The sequence below is a fragment of the Nicotiana sylvestris genome, chromosome 7 (assembly GCF_000393655.2).
Source record: "Nicotiana sylvestris chromosome 7, ASM39365v2, whole genome shotgun sequence".
Classification (NCBI taxonomy): Eukaryota; Viridiplantae; Streptophyta; class Magnoliopsida; order Solanales; family Solanaceae; genus Nicotiana; species Nicotiana sylvestris.
In genome coordinates, this window is record NC_091063.1 from 121,443,338 (window position 1) to 121,470,755 (window position 27,418).

General features: G+C 40.7%; 1 protein-coding gene across 1 annotated transcript; it reads right to left on the reverse strand.

Annotated features, from left to right (window-relative positions):
* Positions 1 to 1,558: 1,558 nt before the first annotated feature.
* Positions 1,559 to 27,208, reverse strand: LOC138873705 (uncharacterized). The gene is made up of 7 exons (XM_070152182.1): positions 27,047 to 27,208; positions 26,711 to 26,963; positions 26,420 to 26,593; positions 26,155 to 26,315; positions 25,527 to 25,605; positions 15,259 to 15,439; positions 1,559 to 2,189 (listed from the first exon to the last, which is right to left on the reverse strand). Exons 1-7 carry the CDS (start codon positions 27,206 to 27,208, stop codon positions 1,559 to 1,561), a joined length of 1,641 nt encoding a protein of 546 aa, XP_070008283.1.
* Between the last annotated feature and the right edge of the window lie 210 nt (positions 27,209 to 27,418).

Sequence of the window (27,418 nt, forward strand, 5' to 3'; positions counted from 1 at the left end):
TAATTGTTAGAAAAATAGTTGATAATATTGACCAAGAATAAGAGAATAGAAATAACTTATCGAATAAATATTGTGTCGTGGCAAGTCACTACCTTGAAAGTAATTTCGGTCCGACTGAGTGCAAATCGTTTAGACCGGTCGGTGTCCAAGGTTTCACTGTACTCCCAAACACGTGCACTTGTGGCTGGAAGTTTGGAGTTTGCAGAAAAAGAATTGCCCAGGAAAAATTGGAAGAAGAATAGACTTCCAAGATAATAATAAGAAGAATAGTCCTTTGAGAGGATGAGAGAATAGATGTTTTTTGGTAGGTATTTAGCTCACAAATGATGATGTTTATATAGATAAATCACCTACGTTTTCTTCCATCATAAAAAAGTAAGAAGTCAAATGGGAGTTAATGTTGTGTAACATTACTTTTGATTTAATGATAAAATTGTCATAAAGACAGTAACTTCAAACCTTCTGAAAAGTTTGTATCTTTTCACAAACAAAGTCACAAAAGTTAAGAAAACGCCATATGAATGAATGTGAATCATTTATACTTCCTTCTCCCACTCTGCCTATACATAAAATCTAAAAATATTACAACAAATTAATGGTGGAGAGGTATGACAATTAACCATGGATTAATTATAGATTAGAAGTTTTTTTTGTTCTTTGCATTATCAAATTAGAGTAACGCCTAAAGAGGAATAATACCAACAATCCCCCACTAATGCAAAGATAAAGAATAAGAATAATTCCTGGGCAAAAGAAAGGAACATGTACTTAAGTATCAATATCTTTCGATTTGAATTGACACGTAGTAAAATGAGACGACGACTAATATCCACAAAGTGAAGTACTCTTGAACTGAATGGACATGAGTTGAGACCCCAAATACACATACTATCTCCTTAATTTTATGCAAACTCTGCGATACTAATAAAGTGCTTTTATGGTCATACATATACCTTGGGTCTCATGAGTGCTCTAGAAAGACATCCCAAATCTTTCATAAAAGGCGACCGCACATTTACACTCACGTGGGTGATTCCATCAAGTCTATCAACATATAGACAACCTTAAGGCTATGGAATCATTAAGAGCAAAATAGGTTCAACCTTATAAAGCACTACCACACATCATAGGGATAGGAAATATAGTGCATATTGAAGTCTCATATGGCTTCGTTTGACCACGACCGGGTATCCACCATACTTTCTCAATCCATTGGCTTTAGCCCCAGCCCCCTCGACGTTTCAAGGATAATTGTCCTTGCCAAACCCAAATGGTTAAAGGATCAGCCAAATTTCTTGCGCACCTTACATATTCCAAGGAAATAACACTATGTTTTAATGATTATTTCACCGCACCATGTCTAATGCGAATATGTCTTCTTTTTTCATTGTACACGCTATTCATGGCAATTCTAATTACCGCTTGTGAGTTACAATTTAAAGACATTGGTGAAGTTTGTCTTCCCCACAAAGGCATGTTTGCCAATAAGTTTCTTAGCCATTCAGCTTTTGCCCTGCTAACTCAAGAGCAATAAAGTCAGATTCCATGGTCGAACGTGTTATACAAGTCTGTTTGAAGACTTCCACGAAATAGCATCTGCACCCAAAGTAAATACATAGCCACTAGTGGAGCTAACTTCGTCATTGTCAGTAACCCAATTTGCATCACAAAATCTTTTTAAAACAGCAGAAAATTTATAAAAATGCAAACACCAATCCATAGTACCTCTCAAATACCTTAGCAAATGATGAAGAGCATTCCAGTGTTCACTACTGGGGTTGTGAGTATATCTACTCATTCTACTAACAGCATAAGCAATATCAGGTCGTGTATAATTCATGAGAAATATTACACTACCAATTATCTTAGCATATTCAGTTTGAGAAATACTAGATTCTTTATTCTTTCTCAAATGTATGCTAGGATCATAAGGAGTTCTCACAAGAGCTACATCAAAACAATTAAACCCTTTCAATATTTTATCAATATAATGAGACCGAGACAATGAAAACCCATTAGCAGTTCTTTTGATTTTGGTCCCTAAAATTACATATGCTTCTTCAAGATCTTTCATTTCAAATTTAGAAGACAACAAATTCTTAGTCTCATTTACAATATCCAAATTAGGGCCAAAGATTAACATGTCATCCATATACAGATATATAATCACGCAATCTGATCCTACCATCCTGGAATAAACACAAGTATCAGATGCATTAACAACAAACCCATTATCTACTAGTGTGTTATTAAACTTTTCATACCATTGCTTGGTGCATGTTTAGACTATATAGAGACTTTCTCAATTTGCATACTTTATTCTCTTGTCCTTGGATCACAAAACTCTCAGGTTGAGTCATCTAGGTTTCTTCCTCTAAATCACCACTTAGAAAATCAGTTTTAACATCCATTTAATGTATCACTAAATTATGGATAGCGGCTAAGGCAACAAGAGTTCTAATAGTTGTTATTTTAGTTACAGGAAAATAAGTATCAAAGTAGTCAATGCCTTTCTTTTGGTTAAACCCCCCAATAACAAGTCTAACCTTATAGTTCTCAAATTTACCATCAGGTCTCAATTTCTTCTTAATTATCCACTTGCTACTTATGGGGTTACAACCTTTGGGTAAATCAGACAAGTCCCAAGTGTGATTAGAAAATATAGAGTCTAATTCGCTTTTAATGGCCTCTTTCCAAAAATTAGCATCTATTGACCTTATTGATTCATCATAAGTCATAGGGTCTTCTTCTATTAAATATGTAGACACTAATTCATAATTCATCAAGCTCAATATTTTCAGTCAAGAAAGTAGTGATAAAGTCAAGACCAAAGCTATTCAATTCAATGTCCCTTACTCCTTCTAAGTTCATTTTCATGATCATTAGCAGTAATAATAGAAGAAGGCAAAATATGACAATTAACAGATATATATATGTGTCACACCTCCTTTTTGTGCGCCCGTCCCCGAAGGGTTAAATGCGCGATGGAGTTTTTCCAATTTAAGTGACAATATTCGAAATGGGATTATTTATTTAATTCAGAGTCGCCACTTGGGAAAGGTTTGGCTTTTGGTGTCCCAAGTCACCGGTTTATCTTGAATCCCAAATCGAGGAAAATATTCGACTTTCCAAATGAAGTCTGCGAACCAGAAATTCTAAGTAAGGAATATTGTTGACCCAAGGGAAGGTGTTAGGCACCCTCGAATCCCGTGGTTCTAGCACGGTCACTTAAATTGTTATATTGGCTAAATATCTTATTTAATACATGTCATTACTTATGTGCTTTATTAAGTTTAAGCCGCTTTTATTATTATTTTTTATAGAATTGCAACGTCGTGAAAATGCATCTCGAACCACGTCACAATCAATGCACCCGTGGTTGTTAATACGTTCCGACTCCATTGAAATTTGGATTTGGGTCACATAAATGCGCACCCGAATTTGAGAATGTAATTTAATTAAAATCGCGCCTAAAGAGTCTAACGCGTTATTATCTTTGAGGAAGGCTGCGAAATTCGCTGAACGGCCCATCCCAAATTCTGAGTATTTTTAGTATATACATTTATGAGGGCCCCGCGGTTTGTGCATTTTTATTTAGCGAGGCTCATCTCATTTATTTTAAAAGGTATCCTAAAAGACTACATTTCTATTAATTTTGCTTCTAAAAATAAGAGAGAGCGGAAGGAAGATCTTATTTAGTTACATGCTACAAGCACATCATTTTACATACTAGATTAAGACGAACGTTAACAGAAAAGAATATTACTTAAAATTTGGAATTATAAGTGAATACAAAATCGATAAAAGAATATATTTAAAGAAGATTAATTACTCTATAACTAGATTAGCTTCACATAATTATGTGGATAGACCAATAATTGTTTTTGACTAGTCAAAATAAGCATCAACCTTGAGTCTTAGTGTTTATTCGAAAGTTTATTAGATCTAAATTTTAAGCCATCTTGCTAGATTCACGCCTATTAGATTAAAGCTTTTAGCCCTGCAGCATTGATTCGTACTCCAAATATGTAAAACCTACTGATTCTATAAAATTAGTGGCTACTTCGTTTAATGGTGAGCCGATGCTAAAATTAATTATTAAACTACACTATTAAACCTATATAGAAACAGGGAGTTCAAACGAGAGAGTTGACATTAATGGTTAATCCATTGGCACTAACTAACGTGATATGAAGTTTGCTTGACATATGCGTTGGAATCAAACTGAACCTGACTATGGTAAAACAGTTCAAAAATCCAACGGGATATATACAAATGCCTGCTAATATTCTGTGTTATGTTATCATCAACAATCAAACTAAATTGCTAAAACACATGGACATATGCCTAATTGATCTAGCACTGTACTAATTAACAGTCCCAAAATAAAGTTCGAGTACATTCCAATTCGTGCTAAGTAAATACAATTGGGATGAACCTAAACAAACACGAACTACTTTATCATTCATCCTATTACTACATCTTGAGCACAGACATCGGGAAAGCATATGAACATTTCATTCCTTTGTTTATTTCAATTCAAACTTCCAATTCAAGCTTACATCAACCCATAGTTTCAGAAGTGTGTACCTGGATGCTGAAATGCAAAAGGAGAAAACAGAAGGCAGAGAAATCAGCAGCAGCAGCAAACAGGAAAGGCAACAACAACAACAAATACAGCAGCCAGTGACAGTAACCAAGTGCCCAGGAACAACTCAAACAAAACCCGAAAGATTTGTGAAAAACCAGGTAGCAACAAACAGCATGCAAAACTCAAAATGGACTCGAACTCGAACCAAGGTTGGAGCAGTAGATTGCAGAAAAAGTTTCACTAAATTGGAGTCAAACCAAGAAAAGGAACAGTATCAACTACTGAGACTTAAAACTAAACCAAAGCCTGATGGAATTATCTTCCAAAAAACTGAATTCTTCTCTTTTTAAAGACTGTTTTTTATGTCTAAAAAACAACCTCCTCCTAACTAATCGAGACCCTTCTCTTTTATAACCTTTCTCAACCCATCTACAGCCTGTAAAACCATTCAAACTCCCCCTCATCCCCTGCTGTTTTTCCACTCAACCATTTAAAAATAAAACCCCTCCCATGAGATTCCCCTGACAGCTCTATCTTTAAATATTAAAAGTGGTTTCTCTTTTATTAAGCTAAAACAAGAGTATGGGCAGGCTGCATATGCCCTGGCAGCACATGTTGTCCCATTTGCTCTAATTTAATAAAGAAACTATAATGCACATGTTGCTCAAGAACGCACATGCCATCAAAACTTCAGCTATACTCAGTTCCTATAACCCAACCCTTAAATGTTTCTGATTCAAATTGAACAACTAACAAGCGGCTATACTCAGTTCCTAATTGGATTTAAACAAAACTTCAGCAGAAAAACCAATAACATGAATCAGATTATTACCATTCAAAGCTGAACTAATTGACGACATATATTGAATCGACTACGTGAATCACAACACATACAATCAAAGCCAATGATCAGAATCCAACAGTATTAACATGTGGTTCAAATTGTACTGACCAAACAAAAGTTGCCCTGGAAACTAATTAATCGACCAAATTCAATTTCAGTCGATTGTATAGTTTATACACATACACATTATCAGTAAATGAAGAAATACTTGACCAAATACAGAGGTCCGGGCAAGGTGGATAGAACAGTCGACAAAAATTCAAAAATAAATCAACTAAACATTTGGACATATGAACATACATTTAACTACAACAAACAAAATGAACTGATAAAGAAAAGGAAAACAAAAATACCTTAAAGTCTTGAAAAATCAGAAAGCCCTAGCTCGGATTTGAATCGACCTTTCTTGGGGTTGAACGGACTTTAATCGAAGTGTTCTCAACTGAGAACACTTCGATTAAGGTCCATTAGACCCTAATCTTCTAGTTCAAACGGACACAGATCAGACTCAGGACTTCTAGGATTCCTAAGGGCAAATTTGGGATTCAGGTTGTCCTGGTTGGATTCGGACCAAACCAAACCTGGTTTGGTCATGAGGGAGGTCAGGGGAGTGTCTAGTGTGAATCTTGGGTGGTTTGGTGTAGGTCGAGGTCTGGCTCGAATCTTCAAATAAAGATTCGAGATGGTGGGGGAGGATTCGAGACCCACGGTTAGTGGATCTGTGTTCAGGGGGTTGAGGTGGTCCTAGGGTGTTAAGGTGGTGGTCATCGGTATCCTTGCCGCTGGGTTTATGGTGAGGGGAAAGGGGAGGGGCGTTAGGGTTCCGTGGGGGTTTGGGTCTGGTGAGGGAGATGAAGACGAGGGATGGGTGCTTGGATAGGGGGCGGGGTACGAGATGAGGGTTTATATATGGGGTGGATGGTTTGATCTCGGCCGTTAGATCAATCGAGATCAACGGCCTGGATCCAAGGGTTAATCGAACGGTGTCGTTTGGTTTAGTATTGGGGTCGGGGTTGGTCCGGGTAACAGGTCGGGTAATGGGGTTATGGGTGAGTGATCTGGACCGTCAATCTAGTGAGATCAACGGTCCAGATTGAAGGTGGCACAACGACGTCGTTTGGATGGTCGTGTGGCCAGCTCAATTGGACTGGATAAAAGGGAATTTGGACTGGTTATTTTGGTTTGGGCCTAATCCTATTTAATTCAAATTGGCCCAATCCAAAAATCCTTTTCTTCTTTAATTTCTCAATTAAATTGTCAAATAACATTAAACAAACATTAAACAATTATCACACATATTAACATTTAATTAAAATAACATCACTTAATGACGTAATAAAATAAAAGATGCATTTTTGTGATTTTCCTTTTAATAGCCGGATTATGGTTCGATTAATTCCTAATAGTAGAATGATATCCTGAACTTACACACGACATATATATTTTTTTGTATTTTTGTTGGATAAGACTAAATAGACACGGACAAAACCACAAATAGCTAACAAAAAATGCCACGTAAATTCCAAAAATTGTACGGCAAAGCCATTTGTTATTATTTTGATTTCTTTTGGAGTAATTGTCGTGTAAACAAAAATCACGTGCTCACAGCTGCCCCTCTTTGTGCGAAAACACGAAGAGTTTCCGTACAAAGATAAAGTGAGCGGATATGAGCGATTTTGCATATTGGAATACTCCATGTGAAGCGCTTTTGAAAGATTTGACCGAATCTTCGCTTCAAAGATTTCCTACATATCCTGGGCTAAACAGGAATCAGGTCAATGTAGTTCGGGCAATTTTTGGTAACTGGGACTACCATGGGATCGCAATGCTTGCCGTTACTGCTGTTGCTGTTGCCACTACTGCTTTACTGACCCCCTTATTACAACCAAAGGAGCTTGAAATTGAACTAACTATTTATGCCTGTCAACCGCTAGTTACAAGATTTCTATCTATAATTCTTTTGCAACTTGATCTTGGGTCTTGGCTGATTCTGCTCGTAGACTCCGATCTGAATCTTGATACTTGCAAATTGTAGGCGCCTGTTTATTTCTGCGATATTGAGTGAGACGGGATTGGCGGAGTCGGGACCTTGATTAAATTTTGGAGTGATCCGCCCTTTGTTTGTTCCAATGTCTCGGAACATATTCTTTTTGTCTTTTTCTTCTTTTCTTCATTCCGGATTGAGACTAATCCCGTAAGTCGTCTCGATCCATGTGCCTCGAAGCCAAACCTGCCGAGACAAAACAAAACAAACGAACGAAAATTTTCTGCCCCAGTTTCACTAGGAAAATTTCGTGAGTTAATTGCCATAATAATCTACAGCATTGATGCGGGGATAAGAAAAACTAGTCTGCAAAACGCAACTCAGAGGTTGGAGCCCTAATGTCGCCAAAGGTAAAAATGCTCAGTTCAGGGTTGGGGCCCTAATGCTGGCTAAATGGAAAATGCTCAGTTCAGGAGCCCTGATGCTGGCTAAAAGAAAATGCTCAGTTCAGGGTTGGAGCCCTAATGTTGGCTAAATGGAAAATGCTCAGTTCAGGGTTGGAGCCCTAATGCTGGCTAAATGGAAAATGCTCAGTTCCGGGTTGGAGTCCTAATGCTGGCTAACAAAAAAATGCTCAGTTCAGGGTTGGAGCCCTAATGCTGGCTAAATGAAAAATGCTCAGTTCAGGGTTGGAGCCCTAATGCTGGCTAACAGAAAAATGCTAAGTTCAGGGTTGGGGCCCTAATGCTGGCTAACGGGAAAATGCTCAGTTCAGGGTTGGAGCCCTAATGCTGGCTAAATGGAAAATGCTCAGTTCAGGGTTGGAGCCCTAATGCTGGCTAACAGGAAAATGCTCAGTTTAGGGTTGGAACCCTAATGCTGGCTAACAGGAAAATGCTCAGTTCAGGGTTGGAGCCCTAATGCTGGCTAAATGGAAAATGCTCAGTTCGGGGTTGGAGCCCTAATGCTGGCTAATAGAAAAATGCTCAGTTCAAGGTTGGAGCCCTAATGCTGGCTAAATGGAAAATGCTCAGTTCAGGGTTGGAGCCCTAATGTTGGCTAACAGGAAAATGCTCAGTTCAGGGTTGGAGCCCTAATGCTGGCTAACAGGAAAATGCTCAGTTCAGGGTTGGAGTCCTAATGCTGGCTAAATGGGAAATGCTCAGTTCAGGGTTGGAGCCCTAATGCTGGCTAAATGGAAAATGCTCAGTTTAGGGTTGGAGCCCTAATGCTGGCTAACAGGAAAATGCTCAGTTCAGGGTTGGAGACCTAATGCTGGCTAAATGGGAAATGCTCAGTTCCGGGTTGGAGCCCTAATGCTGGCTAAATGGAAAATGCTCAGTTCAGGGTTGGAGCCCTAATGCTGGCTAATAGGGAAATGCTCAGTTCAGGGTCGGAACCCTAATGCTGGCTAACAGAAAAATGCTCAGTTCAGGGTTGGAGCCCTAATGCTGGCTAAATGGAAAATGCTCAGTTCAGGGTTGGAGCCCTAATGCTGGCTAACAGGAAAATGCTCAGTTCAGGGTTGGAGCCCTAATGCTGGCTAAATGGGAAATGCTCAGTTCAGGGTTGGAGCCCTAATGCTGGCTAAATGGAAAATGCTCAGTTCAGGGTTGGAGCCCTAATACTGGCTAATAGGGAAATGCTCAGTTCAGGGTTGGAGCCCTAATGCTGGCTAAATAGAAAATGCTCAGTTCAGGGTTGGAGCCCTAATGCTGGCTAAAATGAAAAATGCCGGGGATACTAACTGACCCTCTTTTTTTTTTAGTTTTCTTCTTTTAGTAAAATGTAAAAGAGAATTTTGGGGAAACTTCCCTTTTGAGTGGATTCCTTATTGCCAATCTGTTTCTTGCACTCGTGTATTTCTTTTTTTCTTTTTCTTTTGGGCGACACCTGCTTTCTTACACGGTCGCCTTGGATCACACCTGTTTCAATTTTCTAAACAAAGAACAATTGTCAGTTTGGAAATGGCGGTTGGTTCGGTGACCTTGATTGCTCCAGTTGCTTTGTCACGTCCTTATTTCTGTTGAGAAACTCTGTCATTGCTTGAATTCACAGGCGAAACCCTTTGGACTACTCAGACTCGCGTTTCCAGATTTTGTGATGATTTTCCTTGTAAGGCTTTGGTTTTTCCATCCCGTTCTGCTTGGGGATTTTCAGTGGGGATTTTTATTGGGGAGACTCTGTGGGGATTTGTACAAGGGAAAGCTCTGTGGGGATTTGTCTAAAGAGAACTCTGTGGGGATTTTTTACAAAGCAGACTCGCTGGGGATTTGTTGGGGCGGACTCTTTGGGGAATTTTTACAAAGGGAGGCTCTGTGGAGATTTTTACAAAGGGACTCGCTGGGGATTTGTTGGGGCGGACTCTTTGGGGAATTTTTACAAAGGGAGGCTCTGTGGAGATTTTTACAAAGGGAAACCCTGTGGGGATTTGTCTCTCTTTCTCCTGTGGGGATTTGTTGGGGCGGACTTCTTTTTTTTAATATATATATATATGGGTGTGGCTCTACTTCGAATGCAGCCAACATCATGATCCATCGGGTTTGGACAAACGTGCCACTGAAACGGGATATTTACTTCTTACGAAACGGAATTCCGTGAAACCGGTCCCGCCACCTATTCTTTCCAGTATATTCGGAACTTGGAGTCAAAATGAAAGGGATTCGAAGAAAAGTAAAACAAAGAACGGAAGAAACAAATTTTAGAAGAGAAGTGTCCCTTTCGGGACTAGAAAGACTTATCTGAAGGGAACATGCTGACTTTAAATGGACATGACATGTTTTTTGGACTGGACGCCTGACCTTCAATGAACTTGCATTTCCTCATGAACCAAAATGGATCTATGTTTTCCAAACCGGTGGGACTTTGCCGGGACTTCCGGAGGTGGAACCATCCGTTCGGCCGACAGCGCCCTTTGCGGGTTTTCGCTAGTTGACCTCTCTCATTTCTCTTCTTGTTGTCGCTTGATAGCAGTCTTTGCGAGTTTTTACTTAACAAGCTCTCTCATTTTGGTTTCTCTACTCTCGTCGCCTCGCGGTGCCCGAAGGTTTTCACCGACAAGACTCTCTCATTTCATTTCTCTCAATTTAGAATGTACCGGCCTCCAATCGTGATATTTCTTGGCTCCCCCTACTTTTGGTAATTGATCCGAAGGACTTGTGCTTGGTAAAGAACGGTAGATTATACTACAACTTCTAAGCCATTTGGTGTGCCCCGATTTCAATTTCAGGGCAAATGGGATTTTATTGTTGGTGTGACTGAACCTCAGAGAGAGGCTGCCTACGTATCCTTTCGGAATCAAGTCAGACGTAGTTCAGGCACAATCAATGTTTTGTTTTGTTTGTTTTCTTCTTTTTTCCCCTTTTTTTTCTTTTTTTTTCTTTTCTTTTCTCTTTTTCTCTTTTTTTTTTTGATAGGTAGCCAAAGAAATGTAACCGGCTCAAAGGGCTTGTTGGAGAGAGTTGATAGTGTTTGGGGTAGTGGGAATAAAACCTTCATCATTTCAAATGTGTCAGGACCACTGGAGTATAACTCAGACATAATACCTTTTGACTGCATCCGCATTCACCGCTGTTTCAGGATCATTTCCCTCAATATCACCCAGATATAATGCTCCTCTCGGCAATATCTTCCTGATGATGTATGGGCCTTTCCAATTTGGAGAAAATTTTCCTTTCGCTTCCTGGTGATGTGGCAGAATGCGCCTCAGTACCAGTTGACCCACTTCGAAATTCCTGGGTCAGACTTTCTTGTTGTAAGCACGGGCCATTCTTCGTTGGTACAACTGCCCGTGACAAACCGCAGCCATTCGTTTCTCGTCAATCAAAGTCAACTGCTCCAATCGAGTCTTAACCCACTCGCTATCTTCAATTTCTGCTTCGACAATGGTTCGGAGCGAAGGAATTTCTACCTCTGCTGGTATCACAGCCTCAGTCCCATAAACCAAAAGATAAGGGGTTGCTCCTACTGACGTGCGTACCGTAGTGCGATATCCCAATAGTGCAAAGGGTAACTGCTCATGCCACTGTCGGGAACTCTGGATCGTCTTCCTCAAAATCTTCTTGATGTTATTGTTTGCTGCCTCCACAACGCCATTGGCCTTGGGCCGATAAGGAGTGGAATTCCTATGCGTTATTTTGAACTGTTCGCATACATCCCCCATCAAGTGACTATTCAGGTTTGCCGCGTTATCTGTGATGATAGTTGCAGGAATGCCAAAACGACAAATAAGATTTGAATGCACAAAATCCACTACAGCCTTTTTAGTGACTGACTTAAGAGTGACAGCTTCCACCCATTTTGTGAAGTAGTCGATAGCAACCAATATAAATTTGTGTCCGTTTGAGGCCTTTGGCTCGATCGGACCAATGAAATCCATACCCCAAGCAACGAATGGTCAAGGTGCAGACATGGGATGCAGTTCCGTGGGAGGTGCATGAATCAAATCACCATGCACCTGACACTGATGATACTTTCGAACGAAGCTAAAACAGTCTTTTTCCATGGTCATCCAGTAATAACCTGCTCGAAGGATTTTCTTTGCCAAAACATACCCGTTCATGTGGGGTCTGCACACTCCTGCGTGTACTTCATGCATGATCCTTCCCGCCTCCTCGGTGTCAACACATCTTAGCAGATTGAGGTCTGGGATCCTTTTGTACAATACCTCGCCGCTCAAAAAGAAACCTCCTGCATGTCGCCTGATAGTCCTCTTCTGATCTCCGGTAGCATGCTCGGGGTATTCTTTGTGTCTTCAAGAACCTCTTGATATCATGGTACCATGGCTGTGTACACGATCCTGCCTCGATTATGTTACAGTAATCGTGTCTCTCCCTGATTTGGATTTCCAAGGGATCGACGTGGGCGTTGCCTGGGTAGGGTAGCATTGAAGCCAAGGTAGCAAGTGCATCCGCTAGTTCATTGTGACACCGCGGGATATACCTGAACTCTATTGATTTAAAACGCTTGCCGAGGTCCTCCACGTGTTGTCGGTAAGGAATAAGCTTGATATCCCGAGTTTCCCATTCACCTTGGGCTTGCCGGATAATCAGGTCAGAATCTCCCATAATCAATAAATCTTCGACATCCTGATCGATCGCCATATGCATGCCCATGATGCAGGCTTCATACTCAGCTGTATTGTTCGTGCAAAAAAAATGCAGTCTAGCTGTGGCAGGATAATGCTGACCAGAGGGCAAGATCAAAATTGCCCCGATTCGTACACCTTTGGCATTTACGGCCCCATCAAAGAACATATTGCAAACATGAGCGTTTTCCGAGACTACTTCTACGGTGTTTATTTCTTCGTCCGGAAAATAAGTACTCAATGGTTGGTATTCTTCATCAACTGGGTTTTCGGCCAAGTGGTCGGCTAACGCCTGGGCTTTTATTGCCGTGCGGGTGACATAGACTATGTCAAATTCAGTAAGCAAAATTTGCCACTTGGCCAGTCTTCCAGTAGGTATTGGTTTCTGAAATATATACTTCAAAGGATCCAGCCTGCTTATGAGGTAAGTAGTGTGAGCTTGGAGATAATGTCTCAACTTTTGAGCAACCCATGTCAAAGCACAACACGTTCTTTCTAGCAGGGTGTACTTGGCCTCGTAGCCGGTGAATTTCTTGCTCAAGTAGTAGATCGCTTGTTCCTTCTTTCCGGTTATGTCATATTGCCCGAGGACGCAACCAAAAGAATTTTCCTAGACTGTCAGATACAAGAACAGTGGTCTCTCTGGCTCTGGCGGGACCAAAACTGGGGGATTTGAAAGATATTCTTTGATTTTGTCAAAAGCTTCTTGACACTCAGCCGTCCATTTGATCGCCACGTCTTTCCTCAATAACTTAAATATGGGCTCACACGTGCTAGTCAACTGGGCAATGAATCGGCTGATATAGTTTAACCTGCCCAACAGACTCATCACGTCTTTCTTCGTTCTTGGGGGAGGTAGATCCCTGATAGATTTTATCTTTGTTGGATCTAATTCGATATCTCTCCTGCTTACTATGAAACCCAAAAGCTTGCCTGATGGGACTCCGAAAGCGCATTTGGCTGGGTTCAGCTTCAAGTCGTACTTCCTTAATCTCTCGAATAATTTCCTCAAGTCTTGGATGTGATTATCCTGGGTCTTGGACTTGACTATCACGTCGTCCACATACACCTCTATTTCCTGATGCATCATGTCATGAAAATGGCAGTCATGGCCCTCATGTAAGTTGCCCCAGCTTTCTTCAGACCAAATGGCATAACCCGAAAACAATAAGTGCCCCAAGGTGTAGTGAAAGCAGTCTTCTCGGTGTCTTCTTCATCCATCAACACCTGATGATATCCAGCGTAACAATCTACGAAAGACTGTATCTCATATTTGGCGCAATTGTCAACAAGGATGTGGATGTTGGGCAATGGAAAATTGTCTTTGGGACTCGCCCTATTCAAGTCTCGATAATCCACACATACCCGAGTCTTTCCATCTTTTTCGGCACTGGAACTACATTCGCCAACCATGCGGTATACTAGACTACCCGAATTACTCCTGTTTTCAGCTGCTTAGTGATCTCTTCTTTAATTTTGTCACTGACATCAGTTTTGAACTTTCTTTGCTTTTGTTGAACTGGAGGACAATCAGGGTGAATTGGCCATTTATGAACCACTAGATCAACACCTAATCCTGGCATGTCATCGTATGACCAAGCAAACACATCTTTAAATTCAAAAAGGAGTTGAATTATTGCGTCTCGCGTTTTCTCATCCGTGTGAATGCTTATTTTGGTCTCTCGATCGAGGCGTTAGACAAGAAAGGTTGGGGGCAAGGTCTTCCCTCTTCATACTGCTCTGCTAGCACAACTTCAAAAGCCTGATAAACCGTGTGCTCGCTCCCTTCCCTTGGTTCAAGATATGGAATGGATGGGTCCCGATAAATAGACTGTTCATCTTCTCCGTGGACCACAATTTCCCGGTCTTCGTACTCAAACTTCACCATTTGGTGAAGAGTGGAAGGTACAGCCCCTGCCGCATGAATCCAAGGTCTACCGAGGAGAAAATTATAGTACATATCCATGTCAAGCACCTGGAAAGTTATTTCGAACTCCACTGGTCCTATAGTCAATACCAAGTCTATTTCCCCAAGGGTGTCCCTCTTGACACCATCAAAAGCCCTTACGCAGACATTATTGGGGCGGATTCTTTCGGTCCCAATTTCCATTCTCTGTAGTATGGAGAGCGGACAAATGTCAACACCTGAACCTCCATCTAACATTACCCGCTTGACGTAGTAGTCTTCGCATTTAACTGTCAGATGTAAAGCTTTGTTGTGAGCCGCTCCCTCTGGGGTTAAGTCGTTCTTGCTGAAAGAAACCTGGTTAACGGCGAAGAACCTCTCCGTCATCCGTTCCAGTTGTTCGACTGAGGTTTCAACTGGTTCGTATGCTTTGTTCAGGGTCTTGAGCAAGATCTTTTGGTGTTCAGCCGACTTCATCAGCAGAGATAGCATGGACACTTGCTCGGGGCACTTGCGTAGTTGATCTACCACTTCGTAGTCTGGCATTTTCATCTTTTGGAAGAAAACTTCCGCTTCTTCAATGCTTACAGGCTTCTTTGGAGGGAAGCGTCTCCGTGTGGCATTGTTTAACTCTTGAGTGTTCGAATACCTTCCAATGAAAGTATATTCCGGAAGTTCTCCCGTGACCTCTCTACCTTTGTACGTAACCAACGTTCTTTGATAGTTCCACGGCACTGTGGACGGGTTGGTCATCGGCTTCTGTGGCACGCGTCCGATAACCACTGGCTCATTCAGCCGAGGTGGTTGAATCGTCCCCCGGACCACATAGGCCCCTTTTGGTACGTACATTGGTTTTGCCCTTTTGACTTCGAAACTTTGCGGCTTCTCTGCTTGACCTCGTGGGACGTAAAGAACTCCATTCTTCACAGGCACCGTCTTTCTCTCCACCTTCTCTTCGGGCTCACCCTTGACAGTGCTGACCTTCTTTTCCCCTTTTTCTAGCTTCGGGGCTGTTTCAGGCCTTTTCCCTGCATCGGCGATGGCGATTATAGCTTTTAAAGCAGGTTCAAATTCTTTGTCCTCGCAGATAATTCCAATCAGCGGCCCGTTATTGTGAGCAGGCAACGGATTGTTAGTCACATTTGGGACCTCCTCGTCCCTTAGTACTATTTTCCCCTGCTCTATTAAATTCTCGACTACCCTTCTCAAAGCCCAGCAGTCATTTGTATCGTGCCCTTCCGCTCCTGAATGATAGGCGCATCTAACACCGGCTTTGTAAGTAGGTGATGCCGGATTGTGCCTTGTCTGAGGGACTGGCTACAGAAAACCCAACTGGACTAGTTTTGGGAACAAAGTAGAATACGGTTCACCGATGGGTGTGAAAGTCTGCCTTCTAGGTGGTTCCTGAGGGCGGAAGTTATTTTGAGGAGGTGTGGATTATAGTGGTTGCGGTAGGGAGGCTAATTTCTGGGAGGTGGAGCTTGGCCTCGATTGGCTTGCTGTGGCGGATGGACATAGGGCTGGGTATTCATGACCATGTAGGGTTGAGGAGCATATGTCACATTTTGGTGGGGGTAGTAGTGTTGTGGGGTTCTTTCTGGAAAACGGGGCCTGGGATTACGATATTCCCTTGCTTCTGATGCTGCCATGGCCGTTTCTTCCTTTTTCTTTCCTCTTGCCATTCCTACGGACCCGCTTTGGACGGCTTGGGAGGTTGCCCTTATGGCTGCCTGACTTAAGATTCTACCCGTTTTCAAACCGTTCTCCACCATCTCCCCGATCTTGATTGCTTCCGCGAAAGGCTTTCCCATGGCTGACATTATATTCTGGAAATAGTCTGATTTTTGAGCCTGGAGAAAAGTAGTGACCATTTCTATCTCGTCCATGGGAGGTTTTACCCTCGATGCCTGCTCGCGCCACTTAATAGCATATTCTCTGAAGCTTTCTGAAGGTTTCTTCTTCAAGTTTAACAGAGAATTTTGGTCTGGTGCAATATCGATGTTATACTGGAATTCTCTCACAAAATCTCTGGTGAGATCATCCCATATATGCCATCGAGATATGTCTTGGTCCATATACCATTCTGAGGCTATTCCTACCAGACTTTCCCCAAAATATGCCATTAGCAATTCCTCTTTGCCGCCGGCTCCCCGTAGTTGGTTGCAATATTTCTTGAGGTGAGAAATGGGGTCCCTGTGCCCGTCGTACTTCTCAAACTTTGGGGTTTTGAAACCCACAGGTAGGTGCACGTGAGGGAACATGCATAGATCGGTATAGGAGACGCTCTTCTGTCCATTCAAACCTTGCATGTTTTTCAAACTCTGCTCAAGGCTTCTCATTCTTTTGGCCATCTCATCTTGTTCAGCAATTTTGGGGTTCTGATCCTGCCCAGGTGCAAACTCGTATTGAGGCTGTGGAGGATGAGTGCTGGTGGCGAACCGAGTTGGTTCCAGTGAGAAAGATGGTGCTTGGAATGTGAATGAGGATGAGTCAAAATTTGGCTTATGTGTAGCGGGTTGTGCCACGATTGGACAGGGAGGTGCAGTAAAGATGTTTGTAGCTACATCTGTTGTTGACATCCGGGGATAAGAATCAGAGGGCAATCCAGCAGGGAAGGCCGAAATGGCTGGGTACCCGAAAGGGGTAGCCGGATAGCTTATGGGGACGTTAGAAGTCCCACTTGTCCTGGAGAACAACTCAGGGAACCCAGGGATAACACTTGGCGGCTCTTTTCCGTTACTCCAGTCATCCAACATTTCCAACATGCGGAGCCGCAGGATTCTATTTTCTTCCGCAGTTGCGGATTCGGGCGTGAGGACGGCCGAGATCGAACTCTCCTCGGAAATAGGAACTGTCGGCAACGGAATTTCTGAAGACATTTATATGCTTCCCTTTGATCTTGTGAAGTAAGTGTGAGTACCCCCTCTTGACTTAACAACAGGTAATTGAACACTCCCTTTCGACCTCGTGAAGTACGAATGTGAGGCCAGACTTTCACCAAACCAACCACCTTTTCTAAAACCTGGAAGGACTCAACGACAAATGAATGGTTAGTTCGAAACAAATAACAGATAGGCAATCTCACGTTGGGGCATGATGCACCTATACAGTTAAGTGAATTCCTACATGTTTGCAACGAAAGCATGCATCATTCCGGCTTCCTTTTAGGCTTCCCCTTTATTTTATTATTATTTTTCCCATTTTTCTTTCTTTCTCTTTGTTCCCCCTTTTTATTACTGTTTTCAATTTTTGCAGTTAAAAATGTGACCGGATCCGATGAGGATTGCCTACGTATCACGATGCCGCATGAATCAGATCATTACGTAGTTCGAAACAGATAAAAGAAGCACACATTTTATTACTGAAACGATCTATTACAACCAACATTTTTGAAAAAGGAAAAACAAAACTTGAACATAAACATAGACTCAAACAGACTAATGCACCCTGATGCGAAAAGACGGACAGAAGATGCTAAGATACAGACTCGACCTATGAATACATTAAGGTTTCGAAAATTGGTGCCCGCGGGGCATCGTTCGGCCTTGCCGTGGTCCTAGGTGTGAGATCCCTTTCAAGTTGTTCCAGCTCATACATGGTCTGCTTGACATAACCCATCACTGCCGAGAGAACGGTAATGTTGGTCATGTTCTCACACCGTAGACACCGTCTGATGATGGCATAGGCAATGGTCCTGATCTTATCTCTGGTTTGCTTCTTCTCTATAAGCAGGCGTTTTATCTGATCACTGCACGTCTTTAAAACCTGAGAATCCTGCATATGCTGATTCTTCAGTTGTTGTACTTCTACCTTCATCCGGGCCAACAAGTCATAACAGTATCTGTTCTCAATTTGGAAATCCTCGGCCTGATTAACTGCTTTAACCTCAAGTGTAGCCATCTCTCTCTTTATTTCGGCAACAGTTTTCTCGTGGTTGCGTTTCAATTGATTCAAGTATCGGCGATGCTTATCTGCTCTTGTATCCCACTGTATCTTGAGCTCTGCCATGACGTTTTCAGACTTTTCTAAACCATCTCGCCATTCCCTGACTTCACTTTTCAGCCCTTTTATCAACTGCTCGTTTGATCGACTCCTTGGTTGTTTATCAAGAGCCAATCTCAATTTCTGAATTTGGGCCCTAAGTTCTTCATTTTCTTGGGCCAATCTATTCTTTTCGCCTCGATCCGCAGCGATTTGCATACTGTTATTGAATTTCAGACTATCAACCTGTTGCTTCAAATCACCGATCTCTGCCCGATACCCCTTTTCTTTTGCTAACCAGCTCCATTGCTCTTGGGACGACTCAACGAAATCTTTGAGATGAGGTCTTTTAGCCGGTCTCTCGCAGGATATGTCACCTCTAAACCAAGCGTGATACCCCGGGGCAACTTCCCCTTTAGCCGTATCCATCACACAAGTGTTTGCTGTCAGGTGTTGGCACTCACTCCAGATTTGGCGGACTTCTTCTTCGGGGAAACGACCGTCTGGACTGATTTCAATCACTTGAGTACTCAAGTCTTCATCTTTCGGCACTACTTAATACCTCCCAAGTTGCCTCAAAACCCGATATGGTGCATAAGGTTGGATGCTTTTAAGTCCCATCAACAGAAAGTGGGGCCTGGTTGCCGGCATGTATATGATTTCCTCAACAGGCAACCATCCGAGCGTCCACTGGATTTGGTTGGCAGTGAGAGTTCGAAAAAATGACGTCCAAGTTGTGACTCCCTCGGGTAGACTAAAGCCTTCGATTCTTGTGTAGAATTCTCCAATATAAGTTTTCTCGGGCGAACCGTAACCCAAGAGCGGGGAGCGGTGGCATAAATGATCGGTCATCCACATTTGCAACAATAGGTTACATCCTTCGAAAAAGTCACCCCTGGCTCGGCAAGCAGTGAGAGCCCGGAAGATGTCAGCCATAGTCATAGGCGCCAGAGTACTTTTATCTTGGGTGAGCAAAGTACTAACGACCCCAGTTACTTTTAGATCGATGTTTTCGTATTTCCTTGGGAACACTATGAGACCCAAAAAAGCTGTCATAAAAGCTATCAGCCTGTGTTCGTCCCACTTTTGTCGGTTACCTCTACTGCATAGTTTGAAGTCTGGCTTATTGAACCCGCCCACGTGGCCGTATCTAGCATATATGAGGTGGAGACTGCAGAAACCTTTGGCAAGATCTGGATGGTGAAATGTTCGGGGTATTTTTAGGAAATCCAGAAACCGGTGTACCGTGACGGCCCTAGGTGCGATCAAGTACTTGAACCTTAACGGGGCTTCATCACCTCCGATGTATCCCGCTATTTCTTCCAATGTCGGGGTGAGCTCAAAGTCCGACAAATGAAATACATTGTGTGCTGAATCCCAGCAAGTGACCAATGATCTAATAATATCACCACGAGGCTGAATGTCTAGTAAATCCGGGAGATCTTTCAAATACTTCTTTACTTTGTCTTGCCCCTCCTTGCCTAAATCATTCCACCATAATCGCAACTCGAAAGGGATCTTGGTCATTATTGAAAAGGGTTTGTTTTGTATCATGCTCATCCTGCACATTTATTAAGGTGATTATGCCAACGAAGAACTTTCATTAGACTCAAAGAAATAAAACTATGTTTTTCTTTTTTTCTTTTTTTTTTTTTTGTAAAATGATGGACTCGGTTTTCGAATGCGGCCTTTTAGCACTTCGGGAACAAAGATTTTAAGGCTGCGAGGATCAACCGGTCGAAAACCAAAGTTGATGACCAAAGACGACCGTTTATGCAATGGCAGCCTTCCGTCGTCCCCTTCGGGAACATTCGGCTGTTTTTGACAACGAAAGCATCACTTGATTTTTTTATTTTTTTTTATTATTTATTATTATTATTATTTTAGGAATGGTGACCCGATATTGGGAACATGGCCTCGCAGATCCTCGGGGACGAGGATCCTAAGGCCATTGGGCAATTTGGTCAAAATTTAAAAGTGACTAAAATGGTTGTTTATGCAAAGATAGCCTTCCGGCGTCCCTTTCGGGAACATTTGGCTATTCTCGACAAACGGCATCACCCGACTCACAAATTAAAATTCTGATATTTTGGCTATTTCTGAAAACGGGGAAATTGGACCCGATGAGGGTTGCCTACGTATCTCGCACCCTGCGAGAATCAAACTGGCGTAGTTCGGGCGAGATCAGAAACTACGGAAATATTTATGAATTTTAAACTTCTTTTCACTTTTTTTTTATTATTTTTTTTTTTTGAAATTTCGAAAATATTTTAAAGAGATACTACAAATGAAACAACATATATTTTTTTGAATTTTGAATTTTCCCCTTCTTTTTTTTACTTTTAAATAAATCCCTTTTTTGGATTTTGAAAGTGAATAAATTTTATATATATATATGTTTTCTTTTTATAAATCGAACTAAAAGACAAATTTGTTTTTATTTTCTTTTTTTTTTAAGAAGATTCCGGCGAGGTTTTGACATTACTTGGACATTGGTTTTATTTTTCCAAAAATAAGTAATCATCTCCCTACGCTGCTATTTTTTTTTTATTTTTTTTTTATTTTTTTTTTAGAAACCGATCAGCATGCAGATCAGAAGCAAATAAATGCGCCAAACAAACGGGATGCAGCAGGATGGTTTTTTCATTTCAGGTTACCTGTCCTAGACGGACCCAACCCCTGTGTTGAGTCGCCTATGTCAAATGCAACATGATGCAAATAAGCGTTCCTACTAGGGATCCGGCATGAGGTTTTGTTATACTTGGTTTATAACCTGGGTATATGTTCTAGACTGTGTACCTGAGCGGACAACTCAAGTCGAGGAAGGGGCAACTTACCGGGAACCAAAAGCCCATCCGGCTTCGTAACTTGTCCGGGCCTCTTTTTTATTTCAGGGTATTGACACTAACAGAATAGGGAGTCCCAACCAGTAAGCACATCCCCGGAGGTGAAGAGAGAAGGGTTTCGGCACAGTTTATATACAGTTCAGATAATATCAAAGTGGTAAAAGACAACATTTAGCACGTTATGCCAAAACATGTAATAAAGATCAGATAATAAAGCCAAATATAACAATTATTCTAAGCTCGAATTCTTGAACCCTGAACCAGAGGTTCTGGGTTCTAATTCCCCAGCAGAGTCGCCAGAGCTGTCACACCTCCTTTTTGCGCGCCCACCTCAAAGGGTAAAATGCGCAAGGGAGTTTTTCCAATTTAAGTGACAATATTCGAAATGGGATTATTTATTTAATTTAGAGTCGCCACTTGGGAAAGGTTTGGCTTTTGGTGTCCCAAGTCACCGGTTTATCTTGAATCCCAAATCGAGGAAAATATTCGACTTTCCAAATAAAGTCTGCGAACCAGAAATTCTAAGTAAGGAATTCTGTTGACCCAAGGGAAGGTGTTAGGCACCCTCGAATCCCGTGGTTCTAGCACGGTCGCTTAAATTGTTATATTGGCTAAATATCTTATTTAATACATGTCATTACTTATGTGCTTTATTAAGTTTAAGCCGCTTTTATTATTATTTTTTATAGAATTGCAACGTCGTGAAAATGCATCTCGAACCACGTCACAATCAATGCACCCGTGGTTGTTAATACGTTCCGACTCCGTTGAGATTTGGATTTGGGTCACATAAATGCGCACCCGAATTTGAGAATGTAATTTAATTAAAATCGCGCCTAAAGAGTCTAACGCGTTATTATCTTTGAGGAAGGCTGCGAAATTCGCTGAACGGCCCATCCCAAATTCTGAGTATTTTTAGTATATACATTTATGAGGGCCCCGCGGTTTGTGCATTTTTATTTAGCGAGGCTCATCTCATTTATTTTAAAAGGTATCCTAAAAAGACTACATTTCTATTAATTTTGCTTCTAAAAATAAGAGAGAGCGGAAGGAAGATCTTATTTAGTTACATGCTACAAGCACATCATTTTACATACTAGATTAAGACGAACGTTAACAGAAAAGAATATTACTTAAAATTTGGAATTATAAGTGAATACAAAATCGACAAAAGAATATATTCAAAGAAGATTAATTACTCTATAACTAGATTAGCTTCACATAATTATGTGGATAGACCAATAATTGTTTTTGACTAGTCAAAATAAGCATCAACCTTGAGTCTTAGTGTTTATTCGAAAGTTTATTAGATCTAAATTTTAAGCCATCTTGCTAGATTCACGCCTATTAGATTAAAGCTTTTAGCCCTGCAGCATTGATTCGTACTCCAAATATGTAAAACCTACCGATTCTATAAAATTAGTGGCCACTTCGTTTAATGGTGAGTCGATGCTAAAATTAATTATTAAACTACACTATTAAACCTATATTGAAACAGGGAGTTCAAACGAGAGAGTTGACATTAATGGTTAATCCATTGGCACTAACTAACGTGATATGAAGTTTGCTTGACATATGCGTTGGAATCAAACTGAACCGGACTATGGTAAAACAGTTCAAAAATCCAACGGGATATATACAAATGTCTGCTAATATTCTGTGTTATGTTATCATCAACAATCAAACTAAATTACTAAAACACATGGACATATGCCTAATTGATCTAGCACTGTACTAATTAACAGTCCCAAAATAAAGTTCGAGTACATTCCAATTTGTGCTAAGTAAATACAATTGGGATGAACCTAAACAAACACGAACTACTTTATCATTCATCCTATTACTACATCTTGAGCACAGACATCGGGAAAGCATATGAACATTTCATTCCTTTGTTTATTTCAATTCAAACTTCCAATTCAAGCTTACATCCACCCATAGTTTCAGAAGTGTGTACCTGGATGCTGAAATGCAAAAGGAGAAAACAGAAGGCAGAGAAATCAGCAGCAGTAGCAAACAGGAAAGGCAGCAACAACAACAAATACAGCAGCCAGTGACAGTAACCAAGTGCCCAGGAACAACTCAAACGAAACCCGAAAGATTTGTGAAAAACCAGGTAGCAACAAACAGCATGCAAAACTCAAAATGGACTCGAACTCGAACCAAGGTTGGAGCAGTAGATTGCAAAAAAAGTTTCACTGAATTGGAGTCAAACCAAGAAAAGGAACAGTATCAACTACTAAGACTTCAAACTAAACCAAAGCCTGATGGAATTATCTTCCAAAAAACTGAATTCTTCTCTTTTTAAAGACTGTTTTTTATGTCTGAAAAACAACCTCCTCCTAACTAATCGAGACCCTTCTCTTTGATAACCTTTCTCAGCCCATCTACAGCCTGTAAAACCACTCAAACTCCCTCCCATCCCCTGCTGTTTTTCCACTCAACCATTTAAAAATAAAACTCCTCCCATGAGATTCCCCTGACAGCCCTATCTTTAAATATTAAAAGTGGTTTCTCTTTTATTAAACTAAAACAAGAGTATGGGCAGGCTGCATATGCCCTGGCAGCACATGCTGTCCCATTTGCTCTAATTTAATAAAGAAACTATAATGCACATGCTGCCCAAGAACGCACATGCCATCAAAACTTCAGCTATACTCAGTTCCTATAACCCAACCCTTAAATGTTTCTGATTCAAATTGAACAACTAACAAGTGGCTATACTCAGTTCCTAATTGGATTTAAACAAAACTTCAGCAGAAAAACCAATAACATGAATCAGATTATTACCATTCAAAGCTGAACTAATTGACGACATATATCGAATCGACTATGCGAATCACAACACATACAATTGAAGCCAATGATCAGAATCCAACAGTATTAACATGTGGTTCAAATTGTACTGACCAAACAAAAGTTGCCCTGGAAACTAATTAATCGACCAAATTCAATTTCAGTCGATTGTATAGTTTATACACATACACATTATCAGTAAATGAAGAAAGACTTGACCAAATACAGAGGTCCGGGCAAGGTGGATAGAACAGTCGACAAAAATTCAAAAATAAATCAACTAAACATTTGGACATATGAACATACATTTAACTACAACAAACAAAATGAACTGATAAAGAAAAGGAAAACAAAAATACCTTAAAGTCTTAAAAAATCAGAAAGCCCTAGCTCGGATTTGAATCGACCTTTCTTGGGGTTGAACGGACTTTAATCGAAGTGTTCTCAACTGAGAACACTTCGATTAAGGTCCATTAGACCCTAATCTTCTGGTTCAAACGGACACAGATCGGACTTAGGACTTCTAGGGTTCCTAAGGGCAGATTTGGGATTCAGGTTGTCCTGGTTGGATTCGGACTAAACCAAACCTGGTTTGGTCATGAGGGAGGTCAGGGGAGTGTCTAGTGTGAATCTGGGGTGGTTTGGTGTAGGTCGAGGGCATCCTTGCCGCCGGGTTTATGGTGAGGGGAAAGGGGGCGGCGCTAGGGTTCCGTGGGGGTTTGGGTCTGGTGAGGGAGATGAAGACGAGGGATGGGTGCTTGGATAGGGGGCGGGGTACGAGATGAGGGTTTATATATGGGGTGGATGGTTTGATCTCGGCTGTTAGATCAATCGAGATCAACGGCCTGGATCCAAGGGTTAATCGAACGGTGTCGTTTGGTTTAATATTGGGGTCGGAGTTGGTCCGGGTAACGGGTCAGGTAATGGGGTTATGAGTGAGTGGTCTGGACCGTCAATCTAGTGAGATCAACGGTCCAGATTGAAGGTGGCACAACGACGTCGTTTGGATGGTCGTGTGGCCAGCTCAATTGGACTGGATAAAAGGGAATTTGGACTGGTTATTTTGGTTTGGGCTTGTTCCTATTTAATTCAAATTGGCCCAATCCGAAAATCCTTTTCTTCTTTAATTTCTCAATTAAATTGTCAAATAACATTATACAAACATTAAACAATTATCACACATATTAACATTTAATTAAAATAACATCACTTAATGACGAAATAAAATAAAAGATGCATTTTTGTGATTTTCCTTTTAATAGCCGGATTATGGTTCGATTAATTCCTAATAGTAGAATGATATCCTGAACTTACACACGACATATATATTTTTTTGTATTTTTGTTGGATAAGACTAAATAGACACGGACAAAACCACAAATAGCTAACAAAAAATGCCACGTAAATTCCAAAAATTGTACGGCAAAGCCATTTGTTATTATTTTGATTTCTTTTGGAGTAATTGTCGTGTAAACAAAAATCACGTGCTCACAATATGTAGAAGCATTATTAGGCACATCACTAGGAACATTATATTTCAATGGAAAAACATGCTCAAAAATTCTGCATCTCTAGATTCACCAATAGAATGATCATTCAAAGATAGAAGTCTATATGCAGTACTGCTTTGAGCATAACCAATAAAAACGACATCAAAAGTCTTAGGTCCTATAGTTACTTGTTTAAATTCAGGTAGACCAACCTTAGCCAAACACCCCCACACTTTTAGAAATTTCAAGTTAGGGGCAAATCATTTCCATAACTCATAAGGAATTTTATCTAACTTCTTATGAGGAACTCTATTAAAAATATAACAGGCAGATAAGACAGCTTCACCCACATCTTGTCATATAAACTTGAACTCAAAAGCATAAAATTGACCATTTCTTTAAGGGTTTGATTTTTTCGTTCAACTATACCATTTTGTTGGGGAGTATAGGGAGCACTAACCTCGTGTATAATATTATTTTTCTCACAAAAAACTTCTAGAGTATTAATACTATATTCACCATCCCTATCAGACCTAAGTCTCTTGATTTTCCTGTCTAATTGGTTTTTTATTTCTGCTTTGTATTTTAAAACATGCTTTCAGCCTCATCCTTAGACTTAAAAAGATATACCTTAGTGTATCTCGAAAAGTCATCTACAAAAGTGATGTAGTATTTATTCCCACCCTTGCTAACAGTGTTCTTAAAATCAGCTAAGTCTGAATGCACTAGTTCAAGCAATTCTGTCTTTTTAATAGTTATATTTTTAAAAGGTTTTTTGGTATATTTTGCTTCTACACAAACAGGACACTTGGAAGAATTATCAACATTAATCGCAGGAATTAATTCTATTTTCTAAGTCTTTTTATAGAAGCAATATTAATATGACATAGCCTACCATGCCACAAATCAATAGACTTAGCAATATAAGCAGAATTAGAAGTACTTGCATTACTAGTAATCTCTTGAACAATGTTCAGTACAAATAAACTTCCATTGAGGTAATCCTTCCCAACAAAGTCTCCTCCACGAGAAATAATAATTTTATTAGATTCAAAAACAAGTTTAAGGCCTGCTTTTGTTGAGAAGTGCACATGAAACTAAGTTTCTACGAATGGAAGGAATGTACAGAACATTATTCAAGGCTAAAGTTATTCTAGAAGTTAACTTAAGAAGAATGTTCCTTTACCCATAACTCCTGCAGTAGTAGAGTTACCTATGTAAACACACTCATCATCAGTAGACTCCTCAAAGTCATAGAACAATTCCTTGTTGGCGTAGAGGTGTCTTGAAGCGCCTGTGTCTAATATCCAATCAGTCTTGTTAGCCACAATATTTGTCTCAACGACCACAGCAACAATCACATCACCACTTTCAGTAAGGTTAGCTTGGGCCGGAGCTTTCCCTTCGTGCTTCAAGTTTTGTCCTTGTCTTTGGTTGCACTGGAAATTTCACAAACATAGCAAGGTCCTTTCGACTTTTGGATTTGGTCCTCCGGTTTATTGAAGCAATTCTGCTTCTTTACATAACCTTCCTTCTGGCATTTCTTCTGTTTTTCTTTAAACCTGTCTTTCACAAAAGTACTAGTAGATTCCACAAGGTTAGCTTTAGAAGAATTAAGAGAGAGAGATTTCTTAAGTCTTTTTGCCTCCTTATCTTTGAGACGGTTTGCTTCCTCAGTTCTCATGTGACTGATCAATTCTTGAACAATTAAGTTTTTCTTCTTGTGTTTCAATTGATTCCTGTTGTCACACCTCCTTTTTCCGCACCCGCGAGGGTACAAGGGAGTTTTTTCCAATTAAAGGACAATCGAAACAGGATTTGTTTATTTATTTCAGAGTCGCCACTTGGGAGATTTAGGGTGTCCCAAGTCACCAATTTTAATCCCGAATCGAGG